Source organism: Meleagris gallopavo, chromosome 5 (genome assembly GCF_905368555.1).
Source record: "Meleagris gallopavo chromosome 5, MGAL_WU_HG_1.1, whole genome shotgun sequence".
NCBI classification, from domain to species: Eukaryota; Metazoa; Chordata; class Aves; order Galliformes; family Phasianidae; genus Meleagris; species Meleagris gallopavo.
In genome coordinates this window covers 28,141,550-28,167,269 of record NC_139408.1, presented here as the reverse complement: position 1 = coordinate 28,167,269, position 25,720 = coordinate 28,141,550, and the positions used below count along the sequence as shown (strand labels likewise).

General features: G+C 39.1%; 1 protein-coding gene across 11 annotated transcripts in view; it reads left to right on the top strand.

The window, feature by feature from the left end:
• RAD51B (RAD51 paralog B) overlaps positions 1–25,720 on the top strand; it is a 381,459-nt gene that overhangs the window by 174,529 nt on the left and 181,210 nt on the right. For all 11 annotated transcript variants that reach the window (XR_014883552.1, XR_014883553.1, XM_019615648.3 and 8 more), the window contains exon 8: positions 12,935–13,031. Coding sequence is in view for 9 of the 11 variants with exons in the window: in XM_019615648.3 (XP_019471193.2) it covers positions 12,935–13,031 (97 nt within the window). In the remaining 2 variants the exon portion in view is untranslated. The remainder of the gene's footprint in view (positions 1–12,934; positions 13,032–25,720) is intronic.

The following is a 25,720-nucleotide window of genomic DNA, read 5'->3' as shown; positions in this document are numbered from 1 at the left end:
TCTCTTAGAGAACACCTCTAGGCTTGGATTGACTTGGTTTTGTGTGAATTTCACTGTTATCAGTCCAATTGTGATTTATCTTAATGTTGGAGTAAGGTTTGCCAAAATAACCTGCAGGACTGATCTTCTCTGCAAAACAAATAACATGCTTCTATAGTGTGCACATATTTAAGCAGTGACCTTGAAGAGTGGGTTGTTATCCCAAGTAGTGAGAAATTACCTTGAGTCTAGTTTCTAAGGTGTGTGATTTTATTTGGATAATCTCAAATGTTATTTTTTCCTCTATTAACCAAAGCCAAAGGGGGATGCGTCGTGCTGTGATCTTAGCACAAAAATGGCTTCTTGCGTTTTTCTGAGTTCATTTTCTGTTCTGAGTCCTAACTTTCAAAGAGGTTTCTTCTAATGATTCACATTTCCATTTTAAGTAAGTTATGTAAATAGAAATCTGTCATTCTAAAATTTGAAAAAGCTCTTATTTTATCAGGGAAATACTAACTGTATTTCCTAGAGAAATTATTAGGAAAAATAAGATGCAAAGAACAAGATATTCCAGAATTTTAGTGACACTACTTTGAGCCACAAGATATTTTCCCCTCTTTCTTTTTCCCCCCAAATATTGATGAAAAGAGACATGGCTGATTTATGTCGTCTCCTCTTCTTCCCTCTGGGTAATATCAGACCAGACATGTTTGGAAAACAATAATGCGCACTCATGTATTTTGTTCTACTTTATTATGGACTGTTTACCTATAAATTTTAGACTCTTTCTATATTATTTATTTGTCTTTCCCGATATGCTTTTGTGGAATAAGCATTTAGGATAACCAAGCCACTGAGTAGCAGGGCTTCACAGAGCGCTGTGAGAGATTTCAAAAAGTGCCAATAAAACTTCTTAGTAGAGTGTACCATTCTATGTTTTTAATAAGTTGCATTTCTTTTTAAGACAAATTGCTTAAGAATACCTTAGTTTATAAAAGTGTTTATAAAAAACACTTAACACTTATGTTAAGTGTTGTTAGTGGTAGGAAGTTAAAGTTTAAAGCCCTTACATTTAAATTTGCAGGTTTAGGAGATAGAAGAAATGCACCCAAGCAATTTTCCCTTGTATAAATGTATTGCAAAATATTTCAGATATCAACAGCTGGATGGTAAAACTTCCAGTTCAGTTGGACTAAAAGATGTTGACTATTAAAACAGCCTCAGCCCGGTAATTCAGACTGCTGTGTGCTTAGCTGGCTTATTTTTCAAGTCTGTTGCATTTTCAAACTGAAGCTATTGATTAGTTTGAAATATTACAGATATTTTGGGTAGAAAGAGATTACTGGCGAAATTGCGGATTAGGCTGAAAAAGGTGTAAATGAAATTCAGTAGACAAAGATCTCCGTAATTAATTGTTAATATGTACCTACTGTATGTAGTACATATAGTTCACAGCTGTTCATTCCCACTTACTCTTTCATATATTTCTGAGCCTGAGGTTGCAGAGAAGCAAAACTTGTGGTGGTTTAGGAGGGGCTGTTGGGTTCAGCATATGGGTGTTTTGTCTTCTAGATGATTTCTACTCCCTTTTGAAGCCATTGCATTTATAAAGGATGATAATTGAATTTTGTTTAACACTTTGAAGTAACCAGGGATCTATGTGGGCCTTACTTGCACTAAGTGACTCACAAGTTTTTTCCTTCCTTTCTTAATAACCACCTCATTCTGTAAAAGATTATTGGTGTATTGGTTAGTCATTGGTTACTACCCTAATACTCTACAGAACTGTTAAACTGCCCTAGACAATTGCAGATGGAGTCATATATCCAAATTCTCTCTTCCTCTTGTCTTCAAAATTGACTGACTGTTACATACAAGTGCATACAAGTAAAACTGCATAATTATTTAAGGATAGCCATTATAGGTCAGTATAAATAGCCAGTCTGTGTCCAAAATGCATTCGGTGAAGGTCAGCAATTACCACAACACAGCAAGAAAAGAAAATTCTTTAATGAACATTGTAGAAAAAGTGTTCCATGTAATCCTAGACAAGAATTACTTCACTTCTGTGACAATAACAGAATACATTGAGCAGTAAGGACATAAGCTAAGCGATGTTCCCTGGTGCTTGTAGTCATCTGCCTGTAAAGACTGATTAAATAGAGGGCAATTTTTGGACCAGGGAGAGTCAATACTCCTGTAGTCCCCTGTTGTCTGCTTAAAAGATGAATGGAAAGGCAAATAAATGTGGTTTGTAGGAGAATTAATAGTAAAGTGCTGAGGGAAATTCTAGCACCTCCTAAAGCCGCTTTGTGCTGCTTCCTTGCAGCACCAAAGAGAGCAGCCTGAACAACCACTGTCCTCCCCTCTAAAATGTTGGCACTGTGTCACAGTGTGAGATACGATGGGGTTAGGGAGAGTGTTTTAAAATGGTTCAGAAAAGATGTGTAATTACAGCAGCCCATTGAGTTGTTCCAGTTTGCTTCCAAGACACGAGTTTGCTGTAACCCACTGTCTTTGAAGGCCTGAAGGAATTAATTGGGAGGAATCTACAGAATTAATGAAATTAATGACGTTTAGTTGTGCCTTACAATCCTCTCCACACACCTCTCCAAACTTGCACGTCTGTAATACTGCCTTTCTGATAGGCTTGTCAAGTCATCAAATAAAAATGCTGGTACTGTGAATTATCTGATTGAAATAGGCCATGAGCCCTAAATAGGCTTTTGTTAAAAGCATTGCATTAGTTTAGTTCATATTCCCGTCTAGTTGTTAGGAAAGAAACTAGATACAGAAAGGTACAGAAAATAGATAAAAGCTAAATATAGAAGGGATTATAAATACATAGCTTGCTAGATAGATATTAGCTCTCTCTGAGGTGTCCTGAAATGTTCATTTGAGTGTGGGGCCTTTGTATCCACCTCGTGGATCCAGGGTTTAGGAGTGGTGGTAATGATTGGTGATACCTTTAGTAAGTTCACTCTCTTTCTGAACGTTTGTCTCTACATCAGCAAACAGGGATAACAACATGTTCATTCCCATGAAGGTATTGAGATTTAATGTCACTGAACTTAGGAAGGACTGTGTAAATTTGAGGCACTGAAGCAAGTACGGGAGGTGTGTGGCCTAAGATCTGCACTTGTTCAGCAAAAAAGCAAGGACCATTAGCAGCTGTTGAGGATGCTAGCAAGTATGAATGAACTAAACTGTGTTTTTTACTGAGGAAAAAGGAAGTGTAGATTCTGACTTTCTTGCAGTTCTAATAAGGAGCAGGGGTTGTGTCTAGCTCTTCTCTCAGCCTGGAGCATGGCGGTCTGGCAGAGCAGAAGTGAGGCACTACATTTGGGACAATGCTGTTTACTCCTGTCTATCAGAAACAAACAAAACAACAAAAAGCCCTTTTGCTGAGAACACTGTGTGATCTAAGAGTGAGTTCAGATTTTATTTATTTATTTTTTTTTTGGTAAGACATTCGCTTTTAAGCTGTGCTGTTTGCTGTTTGGAGAGTGAAGCAGGTCTTGGCTGTAAGATCCGTCTGTAGTTGTTTTCCTGCAATGTACTCCAGCTCAGCTAGAATCAGCCAGAGGCTTTTACCGAGGTAGATAGCTGACTTGGTGAAGGAGTAAGTTGAATTCAGAGAGCTGTCGTTACGCAGAGGCTGCAGGGGAGGGCGGAGGAACATCAAGGCCTGTTGAAACTAACTGGAGCTCTGGGCTGTTGGCAGGGCTTGAAGGAGGGTGGCATTTCTTCTTGGGGGATGGCTTACACATGCAGACAGGTCTCCACAGGCTGAGGCAGCACACAGTACGGGATGTGAAGGCCTTCCGGGCACACAAACCCTTTTCATGGAGCAGGGCAGCACAAGGGTGCAGCAGTGCAGATTTTGAAGGTTACATTTGTGTTGGCTGCCTTCCTTGTTCCCAGAGGAGGAAAGGCTAAAGACCTCAGGCTATCTCTGGGTGGTAGCTGTTTCTACTTAAAGGCATGTAGCTGCTTGAGAACAGCATGCTTTTGTTTTGTTTCTTTTTTTCTCCTGGTGGAAATTTTATCAATTTATTATGATAATTTTTAAGCAATTGGTGAGATGTGAATACACACTTCTCCAGAAGGAGACTTGCATAACTTTGTACTTTTCCTATGCAAAGCAGAATAAATTGGACGTAAATACAGTGGCCAGTTTCTGAAAGATTCCTCAGTTTCTTCCAACTCCTATTTATACTCAATGAAATCCAGTGCCTATAAAATTACTACTGCTGCTGTGAATTGCCTTACTGAGGGAGGAAAAAGAAGTTTGGGTAGAGATACCTGGCAAAGCAGGAGCTGGAAGTCCTGTCCAAGGAGCTCTAATGTGCAGCTAGCGGCAATGTGTCTTGTGCAACAGGTCTCTAATCTTCTTTCTTCTAAAAGGTGCTTGTGAATCTTCTAGAGAATCATTGCTTTCATGTTTTCATGCTGTTGGTCTGCTTAATCAACTTTTTTTCCCTGGATGTGATGAACATGAAAATAGGAACAGATGAAATAACACTGAGGCAAGGCCATTGCTTTTTGCTAGATTGCTTATTGGATTAGGAAGTGTTTCTCGTTAGTTTATTGGTGGTTTATTTGTGTGTATATGTCTGTTACTCAGGGAGTTGTGCCAAATTCTGTTGACGTTGGTTGAGAATACAAATTGTAACAGCTTTCAGCATAAAGACCTTCTCTTTGCCTTTAGTGAGGGTAGTTACCGTGCCTTCCTATCTGAAAACATCCATCTAACATGAGTATCACCATTCCAGCCTACGTCTCTGTCGTATATAAATGTGACTCTTGTTTCAATTGATTTGCATTAGCAACAATTACTAAATGTGAGCACTTGTCTGTTGTTTATGTTGTGCTTTCTTTGTTAGCCCACAAACATTTTAGAACAATAGGTAAATACCTTTGTTATTTAGGTCTTGACCAAGTGTCAGAAGCAGCATTTGATTTTGAGCATATTAATTTTGTATGTTACAAGGGTTGGTTTTTTTTGCTTGTGATGACTTGTCTCGTAGCATGCTTGATGTTGTCTTCGTTCATCCCTACAGAAACTCAGTGTGATGAGGCTGAAGATTAGATCAACTTGGGAGCATGGGACTTCTACTTGAAAGAGTAGTGATTTGATGTGGTGATTTGCTTAAATTTCAGAAGATAAGAAGTTGGAATTTTTCTTTGTATGAGTATATATACTTTGTATGAGTCAAAAGATGTACTAATAGTAATATTTGTAGTAATAGTTGTGATGTAAATATGCTTGGTTTGGTTCTGGAGCTCAGGACTGTCAGTTGCAGTAGTGTGAATACTTTTCATCAGGGAAGCTAGTTTTCCTTTGGGATGAGCCCCTGCTGAGCAGCACTGCACTTGACGTTTTCTCTTGAAAACTTTCATTTTGTGTAGGAACCTCAGTGTTGCAGTTCAGGCTTTGCCTCTTTCTACCTGATTTCACTAAAAATGCTCAGTTTTATAAGAGGTTTCACCCTTGTGAATATTTTTTACAAGTCCTGCTGAGTTCATTAGGAACTCTGAACAACTCTTGTAGCAAATAGTAGTGATGCTGAAAAACATCTCCCTGATGAAAAAGGAACCAAAGAAAAAAACTAATTCAATAAGTAGCCTAGTTGAATATTACAAGTACCCTGCTAATTTGACAAACTGGTAATTTAGAGTTCTTCCTCTGGTTAGACTTATGCTGGTCTCAGGGAGCTGCAGCAGGTTCCTAAGGAGAGAGCTGTGGTTCTCACAGCTGTTTTGAAGTGTGCTCCCTTCACTCAAGTTTGCTCACTGTTCTCTTTTTCTGTTTCCAGGCTTGTTGCCTGCCCCATCTGGCTTTGTGGTGTTGTTTGATGTGCTTTCCCTCCACTGGCCTACACACTGCACCATTGTTTTGACCTGTTCCTCAGTGCCTCACTAAAAGCTCTATGCTTCAGGGAAAGGGAGAGGTTCCTTCCTAAGGACTGGTGTGAAAAATCGCTGGGGAGCAGTAAAACTTCCTTTCTTTCTCCTCCAGCATGCTGAGTCAGCACCCCAGCCCTACTGGCTGTCATTCTTCAGTTCTCTACAGACGTTGAGTACAGTGAAAACCACAAAATACGTGACTAATAACGGTAGAGTAGTTTGAGTTTATTGCAAGTCTTCGTGTGCTTACTCCTACAACTCAATAGGAAGACTTTAATAGGTGTTTTCCTAAATAGTGTTGCTTGAAAAATGGGGAATTCTGCTCAATTCTTTTAACAAATAGCCATTTCATGAGAAGTTGTTTTTTCTTCCTCCTCTCTTGGTACATTCCAAAAGACCTTATACCTTTGCTGGTAACTGATTAATAGTTCTGCACTGCGCTCCCTTTAATTTTGCAATAAACTAACAAGGAGGCCGAGACCACAAAGTTTACAGAAAATGACTTATTTACTCAATGGGATTTACAGGGATGACAAAGTCAGATTTAGTAGTTGCAGTGTGGTCCTAGGAAGGGCAGGAGGAGGAGTACTTGAAAAAGTGTACTGTATAAATAATCAAACAGAAAATAGTTTGCTTATTCTTCCATGTAAAGCAATCATATTTCAATTCCTAGGCCAACTCTATCCCAGGACCTGCAGAAGTTTTCAGCATATGCAGGAACGACACTATTCCCAACAAATATTGATGCTGGGAGCTCACATACCTTAAATAAGTGTTTTCATTTTTCTATTATATTTCCAGAAGATTGACATTGAAATTGGCATTGTGCTGAAATCACACCACCGGAGGAAGATGTTATTTTCACCATGGATTAATCTTTGAATTAGAGTCTTAGAACATGACCACTGCTTTCCTAGAGGATTTCTCATTTCCCTTCCTATAAAGATGAGGGAGATAATCAGAGAAGCAGGCCTTTTTTAAAGCTGTCTAAAATTAGGAACTTGAAAACGCATTCTCTCTATCCCTTTGTGTTTCTCTTCATTCGTTTCACCAGCTACAAGTGAATAGACTGAAGGGTCAAAAGATTTATTGACTTTCCTTGGAAACTAACTGAAGCAAATTTCCAGTGTTACTGAACAAACTAGCTGAATTTTTGTTTTCATGTACAGTCATGGTCTGAAGAAGTCCCATGTTCTTCATTTGTTGCCAGGGTAACAGGAAGCAGTAACTTACTGTTGCACATGGGAGGACACAGTGATGTGCAGAGAGATGTAATGATTTTGGTAACTGTTAGAGGCAAAAGAAATGAAAGTACCTCTGGTAATAAAAATATTTTGTTCCACTGATTGAAGCTGAGAACAGAAGCCGCTATTAAAATACTATGCATTTTAGTGTGCTAACATTAAAACGTTGTGTAGCAGCTTTCTTATTGTTGAGTATTCTGCTGGAAGAAAACAAACACATGATGGGCATTGAGCCTCTCAAGTGGAAGCTATACTTGGCTGGTAATGATGTCCACTATCTGTGGAAAGAAACTGCGACTGGGGCAACTCCTTCTTACCTACCTAGGCTATGGATTTGGCAAGTCTCCTGTACTAAGCAGGGTATATCTGATCTGTACTTCAATGGCAGATCTCCAAGGAAAAGTTGAGGAAGTGCTACTGTTCATTCAGTGCAAGGCACGCTTTCTAGTAAATCTGCTTGGACTTGTGACCCCAGGCTGTTTCTAGGCACTGTTTTGCATGAAGAGGTGGTTTCTTTCAAATGTGACCTCTAGCAGATTGAAGGAAAATATTCTAACATTCATTCTTCCAACATGAGTTATTTGTGAAATATGGAGATATTACAATCAGAACTGAGTACTCATTGTTCTTCTTTGAAATACAAGTAATCATGGAATGGCTTGGGTTGGAAGAGGCCTTAAAGACCTTCCAATCACAACCCAGTGCTGTGGGCAGGGCTGCCTTTCACCAGCTGAGGCTGCACGGGGCCCCATCCAACCTGGCCTTGAGTGCTTCAAGGCATGGGGTGTCCAGAGCTTCTCTGGGCAGCTGTGACAGTGCTTCACCTGCCCAATGAGCAAATAATTTCTTCCTTATGTTTAATATAAATCAGTCTTCCTTTAATTTAAAACTATACCCACAAAGAAGTCACACAGCTTTTGCACTTTATATCTCTTTTGTCTACTTGTCTATTTTCTCCCCATCATACCCAGACTTTTTAAAAATTCTCTGAATATATTTCCTTCCATCTCAAATGGTATTCATATATCCATTTCAAAATAATGGAATTAAAGTACATCTTTTAGATTGATGAAAGAGAGTTTGGGGAAAAGTTAACATATTCTTTAGATGCGATAGTAGAGTCCTGTGATATGAACACTCAGGACTTCAAACAATGTCTGTAGGAGCTGAAAACATACAGCTTTGCATGCCAAAGTATCATTGATGAAATTTTTAATCTAGGAAAAATTAAATAAACCTTTGCAATTTCCAGTAATGATTCTGTCATTGGAGATATGAGCCTTTATTAGAAGATGTATGTATCCAAGGAAATTCTCCTAAATTAGAGCATCCTACCTTTTTTTTAATTTAGAGATGGAGATGAATAGGGGTCTGCTTTTCTTCTTTTAGCTTGTAGTTTGTGCTTGAGTCAGTGAGTGCTTGGAGCACTGTGCATACCTGCAGAATGAGATTCAAACTGCTTTATATTGTATGCACAGAAATAAATATTGGTTGATAATACAGGAATGCACAGCTGCACCTGATGGAAGAATTTTGCAGTAAATGAGGCTGCAGAAGTGTGACAAAATTTAATGCCACGTTAAGTGCTTAGCTAACAGCCTCTTGATTTGTACTTCCAGGAGAGCTGAATGATTCTGCTGGCTCTGCCAACTTGCAGAAGGGAATAATAATTTTTAGTTAATTCCAAAATAAGCATTCTATACAAGCATATGGCTTCATCTCAGAGGGTGTTCATTTTCAAGATAGTATTTAAACATATGTTTAAGCAGTATGTTGCTATCAGTGAAGTCATGGAACTAAGATTACACTTAATTCCCATCCTCAAAACAAGCGAGAGAGGAGCATTTACTTGGCTAGGACTGCGCCTTTTTAAAGTCACTTTTTAAACAGGTGTCTAGGATATTGTTAGTGTTGAATGCTTATTGAAGGACATATCAGAAGTTGAAAAGTACATTCAGAAGTGTAACCAGAGTTAAACATAAAGGGTGAAAAAATATACAGTCCTACAGCTAACAGAGCTGTGGAGATCCCAGGTGAAGAGGAAACAAAAACATCTGAAAGATTTAAAAAAAAAAAGCTGCTGAATTTGTCTCATTCATTTTTTATTTTGATTTTTCAAGTGTCTAGAATTAGTTTTCTTTGAAGGTGAGCAACAAAAAGTCCGCTTAAGTTGTTTCAGTCTTTTTGTGTCTTAAGAATGAACTTTAAATATGGTAGCTTTTCTTCAGTATGTGATACATAAATAAAATACATGATGATACAGTATAAGATTATCTTGGCACAGGTTTGGGATGACTACATTGCTTACAGAGCTTTTGACACTTGTGGATAATGCAAAAGTGTGCCAGTGAAAGGCTTTTATCCTGCCAGTATGTATGTGATGGAGGTTTTTGTTAGTGTGCTCTGTTTCAGCACATTTCTTAGTACTTATTGTGAAAAGCTTTCAGTTCTATGTAATATTGCACTGTATGCTTGGCTGCCAGAATAGCCCCTATGGCTTCAGATTTTGTGACACGGTAAAAACAAGCAGCTGTGATCTATTTAAAAGGATAAGGCTTGCATCCCATTCTTTATCTTTCTCTGCTCTTAGCTGCCCGCTTATTTCATTTGCCTTGAATCAGTTTCTTGTGTGTTTGGCAGTATTGCAAGATATACCTTAAGAACCTTGGCCTAGGTGCCAGACCAAATAAGGCTGTTACTCACCATGTGTGCATTCACTGCAGTGGTCATAAATGTCCTGTCCCAATGGTGCAACCTATGGTTAGCCTGGGAAGGGTGGTGGTAACCAGCTGATGTTCCAGCAGAGCTTGCAGTCTGTGGCAGAAGAGCACGATAGATATTACTGTGGGACTCTGATGGTCCTGAACTCCTTTGAGTAGATCAAGACTTGACATGAAGCTTTTCAATTTAGTCCTGACTGATGCAGTCTGTAAAGGTCTTGGGCAGCACCATGCCTGCTACCAAACAGAGATGGGTGGGCTGAAATGAGTGGGGAAGAAGAGTGGCAGCCTTGGAAAAGGCTGTGCAGACTCCATCACATCTCTGGTAGCTCACATTGTGCTGGCTAGCAAGGATGCAGTGCCACCACTGTGGCTGTGACTGTGGTCTGACAAGAGCTTATGTGAGATCATTAGAAAGGGAAAATAGTGTCATGTCATACTACTTAGTGTTAGAAAGCAGGAGGAAGGCATGATCAGAGGGAGGGAGATGCAATGGAGGAAAGAGGAGAGAAACTTGTCTTCCTTTTAGCAGTATCAAGCTATTAAATTATTCCAATAGCATCATGAAACCACATCCAGTAGCATGTAGGATTGTTGTGGTTTAACCTGGCAGGTGGCTCAGCAGCACACAGTTGTTCACTCACCTTCCCCTTCCCAATGGAATGGGAGACATAATTGGAAAACAAAGTAGAACCTTTGGATTGAGATATAGCTATTTACTAAGATAGATACAATGAAAAGGATAATAGTTATGACTATATAGAGATGACTTTTCATAACAAGTGATCCACTGCCTGCTGACAGGGGGAAGGGGACAAAATGAGGACCACTGGGTCTGAGGGGGCAGTTCGAGGCTCCGAACAAAACTTGGTGGATGGAGACAGTGGAGTTCAAAGGCTTGGAGAGGGGTGGGGAGATGGTGCTTCTCTGAACCGCTCTGCATCATTTTTGAGAGGTCTTGGATAACAGGGGAGGTCCCTGAAGGCTGGAGGATAGCCAATGTCACTCCGGTCTTCAAAAGGGCAAGAAGGAAGATCTGGGTAATTATAGGCCTGTCAGCCTCACCTCTGTCCCTGGAAAGGTGATGGAACAGCTTGTGCTGGATACCATCTCCAGACAACTGGGAGAAAAGGAGGTTATCAAGAATAGTCAGCATGGGTTCACCAAGGGGAGGTCGTGCTCGACCAACTTGGTGGCCTTCTATGATGCTATCACATGCTGGGTGGATGGGGGAAGAGCGGTAGATGTAGTCTACCTTGATTTTAGAAAGGCATTTGATACTGTCTCCCACGACATCCTTATAACAAAGCTGAGGAAGTGTGGGATAGACGAGTGGACAGTGAGGTGGGTTGAGAACTGGCTGACTGGCAGAGTGCAGAGGGTCGTCGTTGGTGGTGCAGAGTCTGGCTGGAGACCTGTAACCAGTGGTGTCCCCCAGGGGTCTCTGCTGGGTCCAATCTTGTTCAACATCTTCATCAATGACCTTGATGAGGGGATAGTGGCCACCCTCAGCAAGTTTGCTGATGATACGAAGTTGGGAGGATTGGCTGACACGCCTGAAGGCTGTGCTGCCATTCAGCGAGACCTGGACAGGCTGGAGAGCTGGGCAGTAAGAAACCGGATGAGGTTCAGCAAAAGCAAGTGTAGGGTCTTACACCTAGGGAGGAATAATTGCATGCACCAATACAGGCTGAGGGATGAACTGCTGGAGAGGAGCTCTGCAGAGAGGGACCTGGGCGTCCTGGTGGACAACAGGTTGGCTATGAGCCAGCAGTGTGCCCTCGTGGCCAAAAAGGCCAATGGCATTCTGGGGTGCATTAAAAAGAGCGTGTCCAGCAGGTCGAGGGAGGTGATCCTCCCCCTCTACTCTGCCCTGGTAAGGCCTCATCTGGAGTACTGTGTCCAATTCTGGGCTCCCCAGTACAAAAAAGACAGGGATCTCTTGGAAAGAGTCCAGCGAAGGGCCACAAAGATGGTGAAGGGCCTGGAGCATCTCCCCTATGAAGAAAGGCTAAGTGAACTGGGTCTGTTTAGCCTTGAGAAAAGAAGACTGAGAGGGGACCTGATCCAGGTTTATAAATATCTGAGGTGTGGCGGCCATAGCGGTGAGGCCAGTCTCTTTTCAGTGGTATGTGGAGACAGGATGAGGGGAAACGGACATAAGCTGCAGCATAGGAAGTTTCGCACGAATGTGCGTAAGAACTTCTTCACGGTGAGGGTGACAGAGCACTGGAACAGGCCGCCCAGGGAGGTTGTGGAGTCTCCTTCTCTGGAGATATTCAAATCTCACCTGGACGCCTACCTGTGCGACCTGGTGTAGGGAACCTGCTTTGGCAGGGGTGTTGGTCTCGATGATCTCTAGAGGTCCCTTCCAACCCCTACAATTCTGTGATTCTGTGACTGATGCCCAACTAGCCCCTGAGCAGCAGAAGGGAAAAAGCTGAACTCCCACCCCTTTCAAAACTTTCCTTCCACGTGATGTCATATGGTATGGAATATCTCTCTGGCCAGTTTAAATCAAATATCCTTATTCTGCTTCCTCCCAGCAAGTTTTGCCCCCTTTTGTTGGTAGAGCAGTAGAAAATTAAAATACAGTTGGCTCTGTACGGCAACAACTGGAAACATCGGTGTGTTACCAACACTGTTTTTCTCCTAAAACTGAAATATAGCATTTTACCAGACACGATGAAGAAAAGGTACTGTGTCCCATCTGAAACTAAGACAAGGATTCCAATTTCCCTTTCTCCTGTCAGATACAACTGAAAACAGGCCGTTTCACAGAGAGTTTGTCAGAGTGGAGACTGTTTTTGATGCAAGTATGAGAATCATCTTGATTCTTTACAGCAAAAAACACTACATACTATTTTTTCTGTAACTTCTATCGATCAGCTAAGCAAAGACCAGTTGTACATGCAGAAATGGCAGCCACATAGAGGTCCAAAACAGTTGAGGGTCAGAGTAGGGAATTGTCTGAATGCTGCGCCTGTGCCTGAAGCATTCCAGTCCTTCCTGGGCTGCTCTCTGCCTTCCTAGATCTATAAAGATTAATTTCCCTTCCTATCTCTGCTTGTCTGTTTGCAGGTTATCTTGACGAATCAGATTACCACATCGTTGAGCAATGGCCTTGCAATCCCAGCAGACCTAGTGTCTCCAGCTTACGATTTGTCCCTGTCTGAAGGTAAGAGATTGCTCCTATTAGAACTGAAACTCTATAGTGATACAAACCCATATTGTAAGTTGCAGTCTTCAGTATGATGTATAGAGGTCTGTGAGAGTCAGGTTATCAAGCCTAACATAAAATAAAGGGAACAAGTTATTTTTCAATTACTTTGAAAATTAAAAAAACAAAACAAACAAAAAACCCATGAAACAAAACAACTATTAACTGGCCCTTTCCTAGGGGCCTGGAACAAATTTTCAAGCTGTGTTCATTTGTAATAATGTGCTACTTGACATTCTACTTTCATTTGCATATATTTAAGATGTTATTTTTCTCCTTCTGGACTGTAAGTAGAGTTAATGCACAGGCTAGGCCACAAACTTAATTTTTTTAATGATTATTTGTGATTCCAAAGAGAAACAACTGAACACAAAGGAAGGGCAGCAAATGCTCATTCCTGCCACTTCTATTATGCTTGTCCTGTTTTTCAAACCCAGTGCCTCAAACTGCAAGTCTCAATGTTGTGTAAATGTAATAAGAGTTTTTTGTGTGATACCATGTACTGCTTTACGTCTTCATGTAATGTAATGCTGTAATTTCGACTCTTCCCACTGGAGTAGCCAGAGTGCCCTCAATTAGGGACTGATACAGAGGAGCTTGTTACTTAGAGTTATGTTCAATTGTAGGCCTAAATGTGTGATGATAAGCAATGCTCATCTTCCTGCAAAGGCGTGATAATTGAATGTTGAAATTCTTCTTTGTGTAATATGGTTTTTTATTTCCTCTCTTTCTCTCTTCGTTGAGCTTCCCGGTGGCTCTAGTCAGCTCATCTTTGTTCTGGCTGATCACGGCAGCCCTGTCAAGCTTGTCTGACTTAATGTCAGAAAGGCTCAGTAGCAGTAGTAAAAGCTGCCATTATTTCTGCAGCTCAGTAGATGAGAGGAAGACGTTGAAGATATATTAAATGGAAAGTCAAAGAGCAGCAAATAACTCCACTGTAATGCTTTGACACTGACTGACGTGTTCTCTTCATAATTTTGTCAACAAGAGCCTGGGCAAAACACGGCTCATTAAATAATTTTGAAATTGTGCTTGTGAGTTTTGTTGGCTCCATCCATTGATAAAGCATCTCTCAATTTCATTGCTTGAATTTCACTCCCTATCTCTGTCAGAGAGTTGAAATTTGGTAACTAGATTTGGAAGGGAAAGGCATCATTTTTTCAAATGTATGATTTCTTTCTTGGTACAAATATGTTACACGTTGACTAATTGTCTCCCAGAGTTGGTCTGACATCCATAATATTTATTTCTATTTTGCAAGGAAAGAGTAGTTAGGTGAGTAGTCCATGCACACAAAGCAAATATGTTGCAGTCAGAAATAGACGCCAGATTCATGACTGTGTTCTTACCTCATTCTTCCTTTTCACTCATCACTAACTTAAGCTGAGTTTGAACCAGTGACCTAGATGTGAAAGGACCCGTAACACGTTATTAGTTCTGTAAGCAAATCAGACCTCTTGGTTTGTATATGTCTAATATGTTGTTTTAATCCTGTCTGAAATCAGTCCTTCGCTGAAAATGGTTTGCTAAAAGGGTGATCTTTCTGAGAGGCAGAAATGAAAATTTCAAATTGAATGTAATGTTAGAAAGAAATGAAATGTTTACAGTAGCTTTTGGTTTTGCTTCTGATCATGCTTTAGAAGGGAATTTTGTGGGTTACGTGTTAGATTAGGCAAGGAATCAAGGAAGCTGTTCATTTGATGTGTGACAGAAGGTTAATCTGATGAGCAAGCTGAAAGGACATTGTCAAGCTGTTTCAGGCTCAAAATTTGTCTTCTTTAAAATCAGAATCTAACATATGAAAACTTGTCCTAAAAACGTTAGATGTTTATGAGAACAATAAAGGCTTTATAAAAGCAGTGTGAAATCTCCTGCACTTAAGTAGCAATGTAAGAGTTGTTGAACTGTGCTTGTTGGTATTTCTTGTAGGAAATGGTTATATTCAGCTAAATGCCCAGATCTGTGCATACTTCTACCTTAAGACAGAAAAACAATGCTTAGTTTGTTGCAAATTAATGTTGAATAAAATAGGAAAGTTTCTGTAGCTATGGACTGAGTCCTTGCATTCATTTGGCCTTTACGTGTTTGCCAGGTTATCCTCTGAAGTTTGGTATGTTTCTCTGCCACTTCAAAAGGTTCAGACACAGAAGTCTCTAACTTCTTTTCTGAAAGACAAACTTATATTTATTAGACATACTGTTCTTACGTGGCAAACTCTGTTATCATAGGGGATAGACTTGATTGAGCATGATGTGAATGCTGCTATTTGCTTTTTATGCTTGCTTTGTGGATTAGCTTTTTAACTGTTCTAGTAAAAGACAAGTTTGAGATGCCTTAAGATTATTTTTAATTGTGGAGATGTCAGACCATTCCATGACTATCACTAGACTTCAGAATGTGCCCTAAATAATTATTTAAATAATCATCTCTCTAATAATGAGAGAGGTTTAAGCTGTATTAGGCTAGAGGATTAAGCCGTTTTTTGTGACTGTAACTGTATTATTTTTATTTCTGCAAAGTTCACATGACTGGATTTTACCTAATATAGAGATTCTTTAGAAATGAATTCACGGGCAGTCTGTTTGAGTGCTAGCTGGCAGGTGATGTTTCTGTGTTTCACAAGTGTTAGTCTTGGAAAGCCCAAATTTACCAAAATTAAGCATATTGTTCTGTGGCACAAAGAGATAGGATAGTATGACCTACTTGATGTCCTTTCTAGTCCACCACTGCCTATCCTGTTAATATATCTGTCAGCTGCAAGCTCACACTTCCTCTTGCAGACATCAAAGATGAGCCCCACCTTTCTTGGAAGAAGATCAGGAGTGTGTTGGCATGAATGAGAACAGAATCCTCCAACCATGTGCAAAATGTAAGGCAAAAAACATCTGTCTCAGGCTTCTTCAGTCTCAGCTGGCACCTTCAAATGTTTATTTGAAAAAGTCAGAATTATTTTTTGTTTAAAATTGTCTGTAAACTCATGCTAACTCTGGGGAGGCCACCATTCAGTCTTCTGCCATTTGTGTTCATCAAGCAGTTTGTCATACGCTTGCACATTGTTAATGCACAGTGTGAGCAATGAGTTTAGTTTAGTCTGACCTTTTCATCTTTGTTGCTGTGATCTTGAATTCTTTTAAGATGTTGAACAGAAGTACCATAATATCTCCCACCCACAAAATTTTCCTACTTGTGATCATGAGACTTCAGTCTACAGGCAGAACATTTTAAATTAGAATGTTTGGCTTCTTTGGTTGCTTTGCCCTGCCCATTCATCTATCAGGTTGTTGAAGCATCTTACCCTTCAAGCCTTGGTTTAAAAGGTGTGGGATATATTTTTTGCCACTTTTTTGTTGGTTGTGTTGTTGGTGCGTTTTTTTTTGTTGTTGTTGTTTTGTTGTTTTTCTTTGTTTTTGTTTGTTTTCTTTTTAGTTTTTCAAGCTACTTTCATAGGGAAAATAGTAAGTTGACCTGCTGTTCACCTCAGAGTAAGATCAGTTCTGTTGTTTACTACTACCCTTCCTTCAAATCCCCTTTTTCAGTCCTGGTGCTGAATGGGGAGAAAACAGTGAAGGAATTGTCAAGAGAAGTGAGGGAGCCCCAGAGATGAGAGGCTGTTGTTTGGTTTTATTATTTTTTTTTTTAATTTATTGATTTATGTGTATACTATGCATTTAAAAATGGACCTACAGGTGACTTAATAAAAATAAAAAAGAATATTCTGGAGAATCCAAACATTGCTGTTTTGCAGGAATTGTGAGCTTATGAATAGAGCAGCTGTTAAATAAGCTTCTAAAACACTTCTTCCTTGTAGCTTTAAAAAAAATGCAGAATAAGTCATGTAGTACTCCAGATTTATATGAATTCAAATAAAAGTATAGTGCTTTGACATGCTTTAAGCCTCTAATATTTTAACTGCATACTCTCTGTTGTAGGCTGATTTACACAATTTTTTATGATAGAGGAGGTGGTTTCACTTGTATCAGTGAAACACTACTGTTATTTAAAAAATGAAACTATCTTAAATGATAAAATTCATAAATTAATATCTTATCTTTTTAATAAGAATCCACCCTGGCTTTCTGAGACCCAAATATTTGGGAATAGTTATTGAAAACATTACTTTTGTCATTTTTGTTATCATTATGGAATAATTTGGACGTGTGGAGATCTCTAGGCCTGTTTATGTAACTTGAGTACAATTTGTAGGACAGAGGGAGAAAGATCTTTTAACTATGACCTCTTATGTAGATCCTGTCAAGGTTAGTGGATTTTAAATTTGCAAAAAATCTACGAGTACAAATAACACTAGAGATACTTCCCAGGTAACCTGGCATTGAATTCCAACAATTAATCCACATCCATGCATACCAGAGGTATGTTACCCAAGGCTGATGCGGTTGTGTGAACTCTGAGGACTAAAACACATACCTGAAAAGGTAATAGAGTTCTCTATTTTTTGGTTTATCTTGATAGTGAAGTATTCAAATACGTCTTTTGCCCTCTACTGTCATGATGGGGCAGGGAGATATAGTGAGATTTGTATCTGTTTTTACTTCAAATATAAATTGCCACCTTCTATGTGATGGTACTGTTGCCAGGCCCAATGCCATTTTCCCTCCATGCTGGGATAGCAGAGCTACAGAGATGTGCATTTAGGTCTGAGCCCTGGGTGTCTGTGACTTTGTGTAGGAGTCAATCAACTTGCTCAACTCATTGATTCCAGTTCATGTGAAGTGTAATGGAACAGGTGGAGTTGTTTCTTTCTAGTCCTTTATTGTGCTGCTGGACTTCATATCTCAGTTTTCTCCTAAAAAACTACCCCAGCATAGACCCTGTGATCCAAGTCAGTGACACTGTGGGAAGCTTTCTCTTCCTTCAGTCTGTTCTCTGCCTTTGAGTTATTTCTTCAGCTTCAGGAAATCTTAAAAAAAAAAAAAAAAAAAAAAGATTAAAAGGCTCGTATGCACTGGAAGGTATGGAAGGTGAGAAAAGAACTCATCCTTAACCTGGTAGGAGCCAGGGTAATATGTAGCATTTTCACTACAGGATAGCTAAGCAGTAACTGCCAAAAAAAGCAGGCACCTTTATAATTCCTATTGATATATGTAAGAGAGAAGAAAAAAAAAAATCCTGCCTAAGATAATGGGATTTCTTTCTTGTGCTTGGACTGTGTTCATGTTTCTGGTAACTGCTCCCAGTAATAATGGAGTAGGCATGTCAGTGCTTTGAGGAAGTGCACCATCATTACAGGGCCTGGAACAAATGATATTAACCATTAGGGGAAATGATATTGTGATTGTTTCTACATGATGCAGAGCTGTAGTGGTATATGGAGCAGTTAGATTTCATGATAACATGTCAACCTGTACTGATCTTGATTGCTGTATTTCAACAAGTGGGAAGTAGTGACATTTAACATCCAGCCAAATTTTAATGACTTTTTAATTGAAAGATAAATCTCTCAGTAAAACAATGGTGCAGAGTCTGTACATGTTTACGGAGGTTTCAAGCTGAATGACAGATGTAATCACTTGATCTAGACTACGAAAGGGTTGAAAACTGTCAGCAGGAGCATTCGAAGGCTTCTATATATCAGCTTAAGAGAATCTTTGTCCCTCCTTTTCTAATTGCTGAGATGGTAGAATACCAAGTTTTGCTGCTTTGTTGTGGTTTCTTTCTGAAGGTGTGATATGACTTCAAATCTTTTAAGTACAGTTTGTAATCCAAAATCCCTTCAGGTATATTTGTTGGGAATCACTCATCTATACCGTTGGAGACATGATAACAGAAGTGCTTACAGTCATAGTTGAGTAGTTAGAAGATATAGCACGTCAGCTGAGACAAAGCAAGACCAAGTATGTCTTGCACCATACAGCACAAAGTGAGATGGATTTGCATGAGAATTCTGTTTCCCAATACTAGTTCCTGTTTTCCTTCAACTGCAATAAACTGAGCGCATGCGCGGGTCAGTCAATGAGTTTCATGGTATATAGCTATAAAGCATTATTTCAAGATTGCTACTTGTCGTATCTTAAACATTTTAAAATGAGATTAACTCATGTTTCAGTGTGGATGAATATAGACACTGTGTTCTAGTATAGGTTGGAATTTAGAATCTTATTTATAACGTAACAGTAGCATTAGGAGACCTGGTTATATAAAGGTAGTAATTCCATCTCCTTCTCCTTTACCCTTGCCCTTTCTCTCCATTATATGTGAAATAGAAAAGAACCTGCATTTTTCTGTGGTCCTTCAAACTGGTGGCTTAAATCAGAAATACAAGACATGGTTTGGGTCTAGACTCATTCTGCAGCCCTACGTTATACCCCAGTTTTCATGGAATAACTTCAGGTTGACTTACCTTTCAAAATATGTTGTGAAAATGAATTCAAGGGTAGGAATGAAGTAAGCACCTTTTGTGCATGCACCATGACCAATTACATTTGTTTCATGCTATTCTTAGGTTCTTAAGTTCTCCTTTAATCTGTACAAACAGAGGCTCAGGAGAAAAAAACAAATCTTCATTATTTGGTAGCATTCAGTCCCATGTCTTGTGGAGTTCCATAGTGGATCTCTCTCCTGGTGGGACTCACAGGGATCCAATTAATTTCTGTACCTGAGGAAAACATTACAGTGAAGCACCTGAATTTGGCCTGCGGCATTACATGAAGCATATTGCTCACCTTCAGAATATGAATCATTTAGGTGTGACCTTTGGTACAGATGTTATGCAGAGCATAAGAGGCAGGAAGAGAAGACTGAGAATGATTTCAAAAGTCAGATGTCTATGTTCTGGTGGTAGTTCCAGCTGGGTTTCCTCTGGATTTACTGCAGAATGTTTGAAAATGTGGCTCCTTGTTAACCTTGAGCAGCCTGTATAATTGATGATTCCCCTTAGTCGTAAAAAGAAGACATTGGTGTTTCTGCTTAATTTGTGTGTATTTCCTGCTTTATTATTGTAATAATGATTTATTTTCTTAGATGATGGAAGTTTTATAACCTATTAGCCTTTTTTGGAGATTGAAGCTGGGTGCTCTGCTATGTGAATGAACTTCTTGGTAGTGATGTTCTGCTGCTAAAAGGTTACATTCAAACCCAAATGTAACAAGATAATAAAAACACAATGTATGGTCGGTGCACAGTCTCTTAATTTAATGAAAATAGGCAGCTTGAGTTTGAGCAGATTTTGCATGCTCCACAAGGGGAAAATGCATCTAATCTAGATTCAGTTGGTTTCCTCATTCAATATACTATCAAAATAAAAAATAAACAAGCATTCAGAGAAGAATAACTGGAGTAGTCATACTGCTGTAGAGAAAGATAGGTGAAGAAGTGATAGAAAGAAGAAATGCCTGGAGCTTAACTAGAGGAGGGCTTTGTGTATCCCAGTTTCTACTCCTAAGTTTCCCAGCATTGCTCCAGTGTGATAGGCAAGCAGCAGCCTACGGAAGATCCCTGGCTGAGCTGGTAGCTGACAAGGCAGATATCTCTGAAGAAGGATAGAAAAGTTAGAGGCTTACACATGAATGATTTTACTATTAACTATTAATGGAAAATTTGTTAGGAAATAAAAACCTAAATCAGATGCCACTACTAGGTAAGCAGCCATGACTCTTTGAAAGTAATTTGAACTATTTTGATACCTGGTAGGGGAGCTGTTGTTTCAGGCTGGCACATGGACATGTAACAGAGTCTCACGGGCACAGCTGAGTATCAAGAAGAAGCTTCCGCGTGTGAAATCTGTTAGACCAGCTGTTCCCAAATGGTTTCTGTTTGTGCCTCTGTTTCTGGTGATGAACTCACTCCAGCCGAGCTTGCGACCCTAAATACTAACATAAACAATCGAATCTCTGTCAGGCTTGCAACCCCACTCTGCGCTGCCCTGACCCTGCTGGAGGTTATGACCTCGGGTTTGGGAACCACTGGGATAGACTGCCAGATAGTCCTGCAGGGGAAGTGGTGATATGCCCCTTCCAGACCAGGATCATCACAACAAATGCCTTTAGATCGCACAGTAATTTGTAGGCCCCTACCACCAGTTGGGGATTGTAGCCTATTAGAGCTGACATGTCACTTTAGTACATTAGGAACATCTCGGAGATCAAAAGGTCATAGTCCTCCCACGCTGCTAGAGCCTTTCTTCATGGACTCTCCCCTTCCCTCGCTCCCCTGTCAGTTGGCTGGCATTGAGCCCCAGCTCCCAGGCGGCGTGCTGACTGGGCCACCAATGCTGAATGCCTACCAGCTGCAGCTATTGCCCTGCCACCTCTCCTTCACCTTGCTCTGCTCCCAAGTCACCTCTTCCAAAATACTTGTTCCCAAACTCTCCTTGCCCATGTTTCTCTTTGTTGAAATAATTAAAAGCTATATTCAAAGTAATTAAAAGCTATATGGGGCAATGCTAGCAGAGGTGTGCAAAGCCTTTTCCTGTTTTTTGTAGAAGTATAATTGCTACTTACCTGTAGATGCAAGCACAACCTTCCAGATGCAGAATGCTGATGGCAAAATAAACAATAGATGGCCTCATGGGGATGTTGTTGTGGTTTGTGAAATGAAAAGCTTTGAAAAGGCTGCTTGCATGTCTTAGTAATATAAAATGCAAACTTAAAGATGGCCTAGTTGGAGATTTTTGTGCTTTGTTTTGCTGCAGTCTTACAAGAGGTTTATAAGCAACAACAAAAATAGATTTCGAATGGGTTTCTCAAAAGTACTGTTTACCAGAGTGTAAGATAGTGACATTTTAATAGCTAATTGATTTGATAATCAAAGGCCAGTGACTTCGTCCTGTGCAGTCATGGAAGTTAGGGTGTGGTACCGCTGTGTGACCTGGCAAGGGTGGGGCCTGCAAAAGGTAATTTATTTTGACATTTTCTTTTTTGTATTTAGACCTTAAAAAATGTCAGTGAGTGCAAGAAGGAGAGAGGAGAAGATGGTGCAGAAAAATTACTTAAAATTTGAATTAAAAAACGATATTGCATAAAATTGTACTCAATTTAGTCTGTACAAGTCCTGAGTTTGAGCTCTATATAGAGCGCTTTGTTTAGAGATGTTGCTGGACTGGTTTTCTGTCAGGCTGGTGCACAGAGAGCATTCAAGTGAAAATGAGAACAGAAAAATCAAGTCATGGAGCTCATAATCTACAGTGCCACTCAAGGAAATAGTCAGAAAATCTTATGGAAATAGTTACTGTACACAGCACTTCCATATAAAAAAGGTTGTTTGAAACTTTTATCTGTAACTTGATCATTCCTTAAAAACTAATTACATGTCAGAAAGTAGAGCATAAAGTCTCCTCCATCTGTCTAGGTTTGGATATGGTGCGCAAAGGAGCATATCCAATTCATAGTACCTCTTAGGTAATCAGATTAATATCTCTTGAACTGAATTTACCCTTTTGATAGTGAGTCTTTCATATGCAGTGTTTCACATATCACATTCTGTTGAAGCCTTTCAGTAATTTCCTTGAAATCTATATCTGGTATGTCTACACTCTTTGGAGCTGTTTTTGGGACATGCATCAATTAGATGTGTTTCTGGCACTCTCTTAATGGCATAGTTTCCCTAGAGTCAAACACTGCTCCAAAAACTGAGATCATTTGTTTAATTTAAAAGCAAAATGGTATGGAACTACAATTTAAAGCTTCATCAGCTATCTCCCTGTAGTTTTGAAGGAAAAAAAAAAAAAAAAAAGCAACTAATAAATGTGGTGTCTTTACACAATAAATAAATAAATTCTTGTGTTCTTCTTAAAATATCTGATTTCATCCTTTTTTTTTTTTTACTTTCCTTTCTTAACAGTTAATTTTAATTTCTTTTTCTCTATGGTAGATTTTCAACTTCTTATCAAATTTCATTCTTTGTTGGTTTTGCTTAGCAAACCAGTGGACTGAATTTTGTCATCTGCTACTAAGGAAGAACTGTAAATTATGCAGGTTGGGTCTTAATTAAAATTACTCATAATCAATCTGAATCCAGAATTACATTTTATGTGGTTGAAGTTTTTGGCTCTGAGATTCTCTGCAAATCCATATTGCGTAGGAGTTGGCTGCTGTTCTTTTTAAAAAAAACACATTGTCAGTTATATGTATGTAAATTCCAATATTCTAACAGATCTATCCAATGAGATTCATTCTGTGCCTAAAATACCTCTTATCCTGCATCTGCATTAGTATTTGGATTGACATCACTAACATGGTTTTCAAGTAAAGCAATTGAGGACTCAATCTCATCCAGCCCATGCAATTAGTATGATTTTGAAATTATTATGGTTTCAGCCCAAGATTTGATTATTGTTCTTTTGCATCAGTATTTAAGGTGGGAGAAATTCACCTGCAATTCGCTGTAGTGACTTTAGATGTATTTCAAGCAAATAAATAGGTTACCGTGTCTATAAAGCAGTGGATTTTCATCAGGCTTCAACATGATAAAGCATTTCTTGTTTTAATTATGCTGAAAATTTTTGCAACAACAGTAATTTCCATGAAGAAAAGTTTGATCAAGTGACATGTTTTGTGGAGTTATGTTTAGCCTGATAAAATATGTCTTGAAGATGAGAGGAAACTAGACTGAGGTTCTTGGTCAGAACTAGAAGTGTTACACCAATTAACATCTGGGTTATTCTCTCTCTCTCTCTCTCTCCCCCTCACCCCCCCTGCTTCCTCCCGCTCAAAAAAATGTTATTTTGTGAGGTCTTTGTTTTGCTATATTTTTGAAGAATATAGTGAAAATAAAATTGTTTACCTGACAGCCTTGCTTCTTACCTCTATGTGAAATTATGTGGTGTTTGTCCTGCATTTTGCACAGATATCTGTGGTAGTGCTATACTATATTATCATCTCTCTTATTAACAATTGCCTGCTGGTGGTAGCCTTGCGCATAGCTATGAGCAAGCTCTGCACTCAATAGTGCTATTGAAAACGTTTGAGAGCTTACTACCCAGTTTTGGCAGTTTAATTACTAATGATGTGTTACTGCTTCTAAATTAATAGCTGTTTCTGGTTATGATAAAGTTGCTTTAAACCTGCAAGCTTTTTTAAACTGAATTTGTTGCTTCCTCTTTGCAGTGTGGTTTCCTCCTTTGGCACCTTTAGAATGTTGTGGTCCCGGGTGTTGCTGAGGTGGCATGTCATATTTACACTCTATTGGAAAAGACTGCGTCATGGGCACTTGAAATTGTGGAGTTTTCTTCGTTCAGATACTCAGAGTTGACTTCCTGTAACCACATGATTACTTATTTTGAATGCTAAAATGTTTTTCTGTATTGTTGTATTTAACTTCATATCTATACCTATCATCTTTTTAATGATAACACTGTGCTGCCTGTTATAAAGTGAACGGAATGATTATTAATGCCTCCCTGGTAGTGTGGATAGTTGAGTTCAAAAGGAATCCTCTTACTTGTCTCCATTACTTCTGCTTCCTTTTCAGTCTCCTCTCCAGCTTCATGGCCATGATTCCATATTGATTTAATTATTGAAGCCTTTGAAGGAATAAAGCAACATCTAAAATATCAGCCCTTGTCTGTCAAAAAAAAAAAAAAAAAAAAGACTGCAAATTCCTTTTTACCTTTTGCTATTGTAGCATCTTCCAGTGCTTTGGTGGTGTTGCATTTAAACTCTGTAGGCCAGGGTCTTGCATCTTCCCTTTCTAAGATTTTATTGCCCTTAACATTTTGGTCCTATTTACATAATAAAGCAAATGATGATGATTTTGTTCACCCATTTTATCATCTTTTGTCTTGACCATGTAGTGGCAGCAAACAGGATATTCACATGATGATCTTCCTTTGCTCTATCTCTGATGATATTAGAGAAGCCTGTGCAAGCAAGTTCTGCAATCAGAACAGTTCTAACAGAACACGTAGTCCAGGAAACAAAACTTGGAATGTTTGTCTGAATGTTATAATCCATTAGCCACTAAGTATGCTCCTGCCAAGTTTTTCTGCCATCTCCCAAATCTCTGCAAATGAAATGAATAAGGCAGCCACATGCTAGATGTGTTTAGCTGGAGGACTCTTTGTCAGTTTCTTATCTGAGGGAACTACAGAGCCAGTCAGCATATAGAAAGTATCATTTATTGCTTATCTTCAAAGTTTTTAGCAGATCTTCTACTTTTTATTCATCATTTTCTGTATATCTTCTTCACTGTTGTGCTGCATTTGTTACATCTGTTTATTAACCCATACACAAAGTTATACATTTTGATGACTCTCTAATATGTATTTTATCTATTAACCCAGGCCTTATGTGAAAGAAAGAATTTAATTCTTTTAATCTCCAATTCCTTAATCATAAATTATCGTAGTCTACTGCTGTTAAATGTGCTGGTGGTTTGAAGATTATCTTCTCTACCAACTTGGGTGAACAAATACTTCTTAAATTTTTAGAAGAAAAATTGTTCTGCCTAAAGGTGAAAGATCAAGAATACTGTCTCTGGAACCCTCTGTCTGATGTGCGATTGTTGAACTTGAAAAAAATCTGCTTTTCCCCAAATTCTGAACTCAGCAGATAGGATAATTCTGTCCTTGAAATAAGCAATGTATTTTTAAATGGAAAAACTGCTTTTATTGGTATGCCTTAACTAGTGATTAATAGCATACATACAGACCTAGGACATCCTGAATTTTGGCCTAATGAGAACTCTGCCCTGCC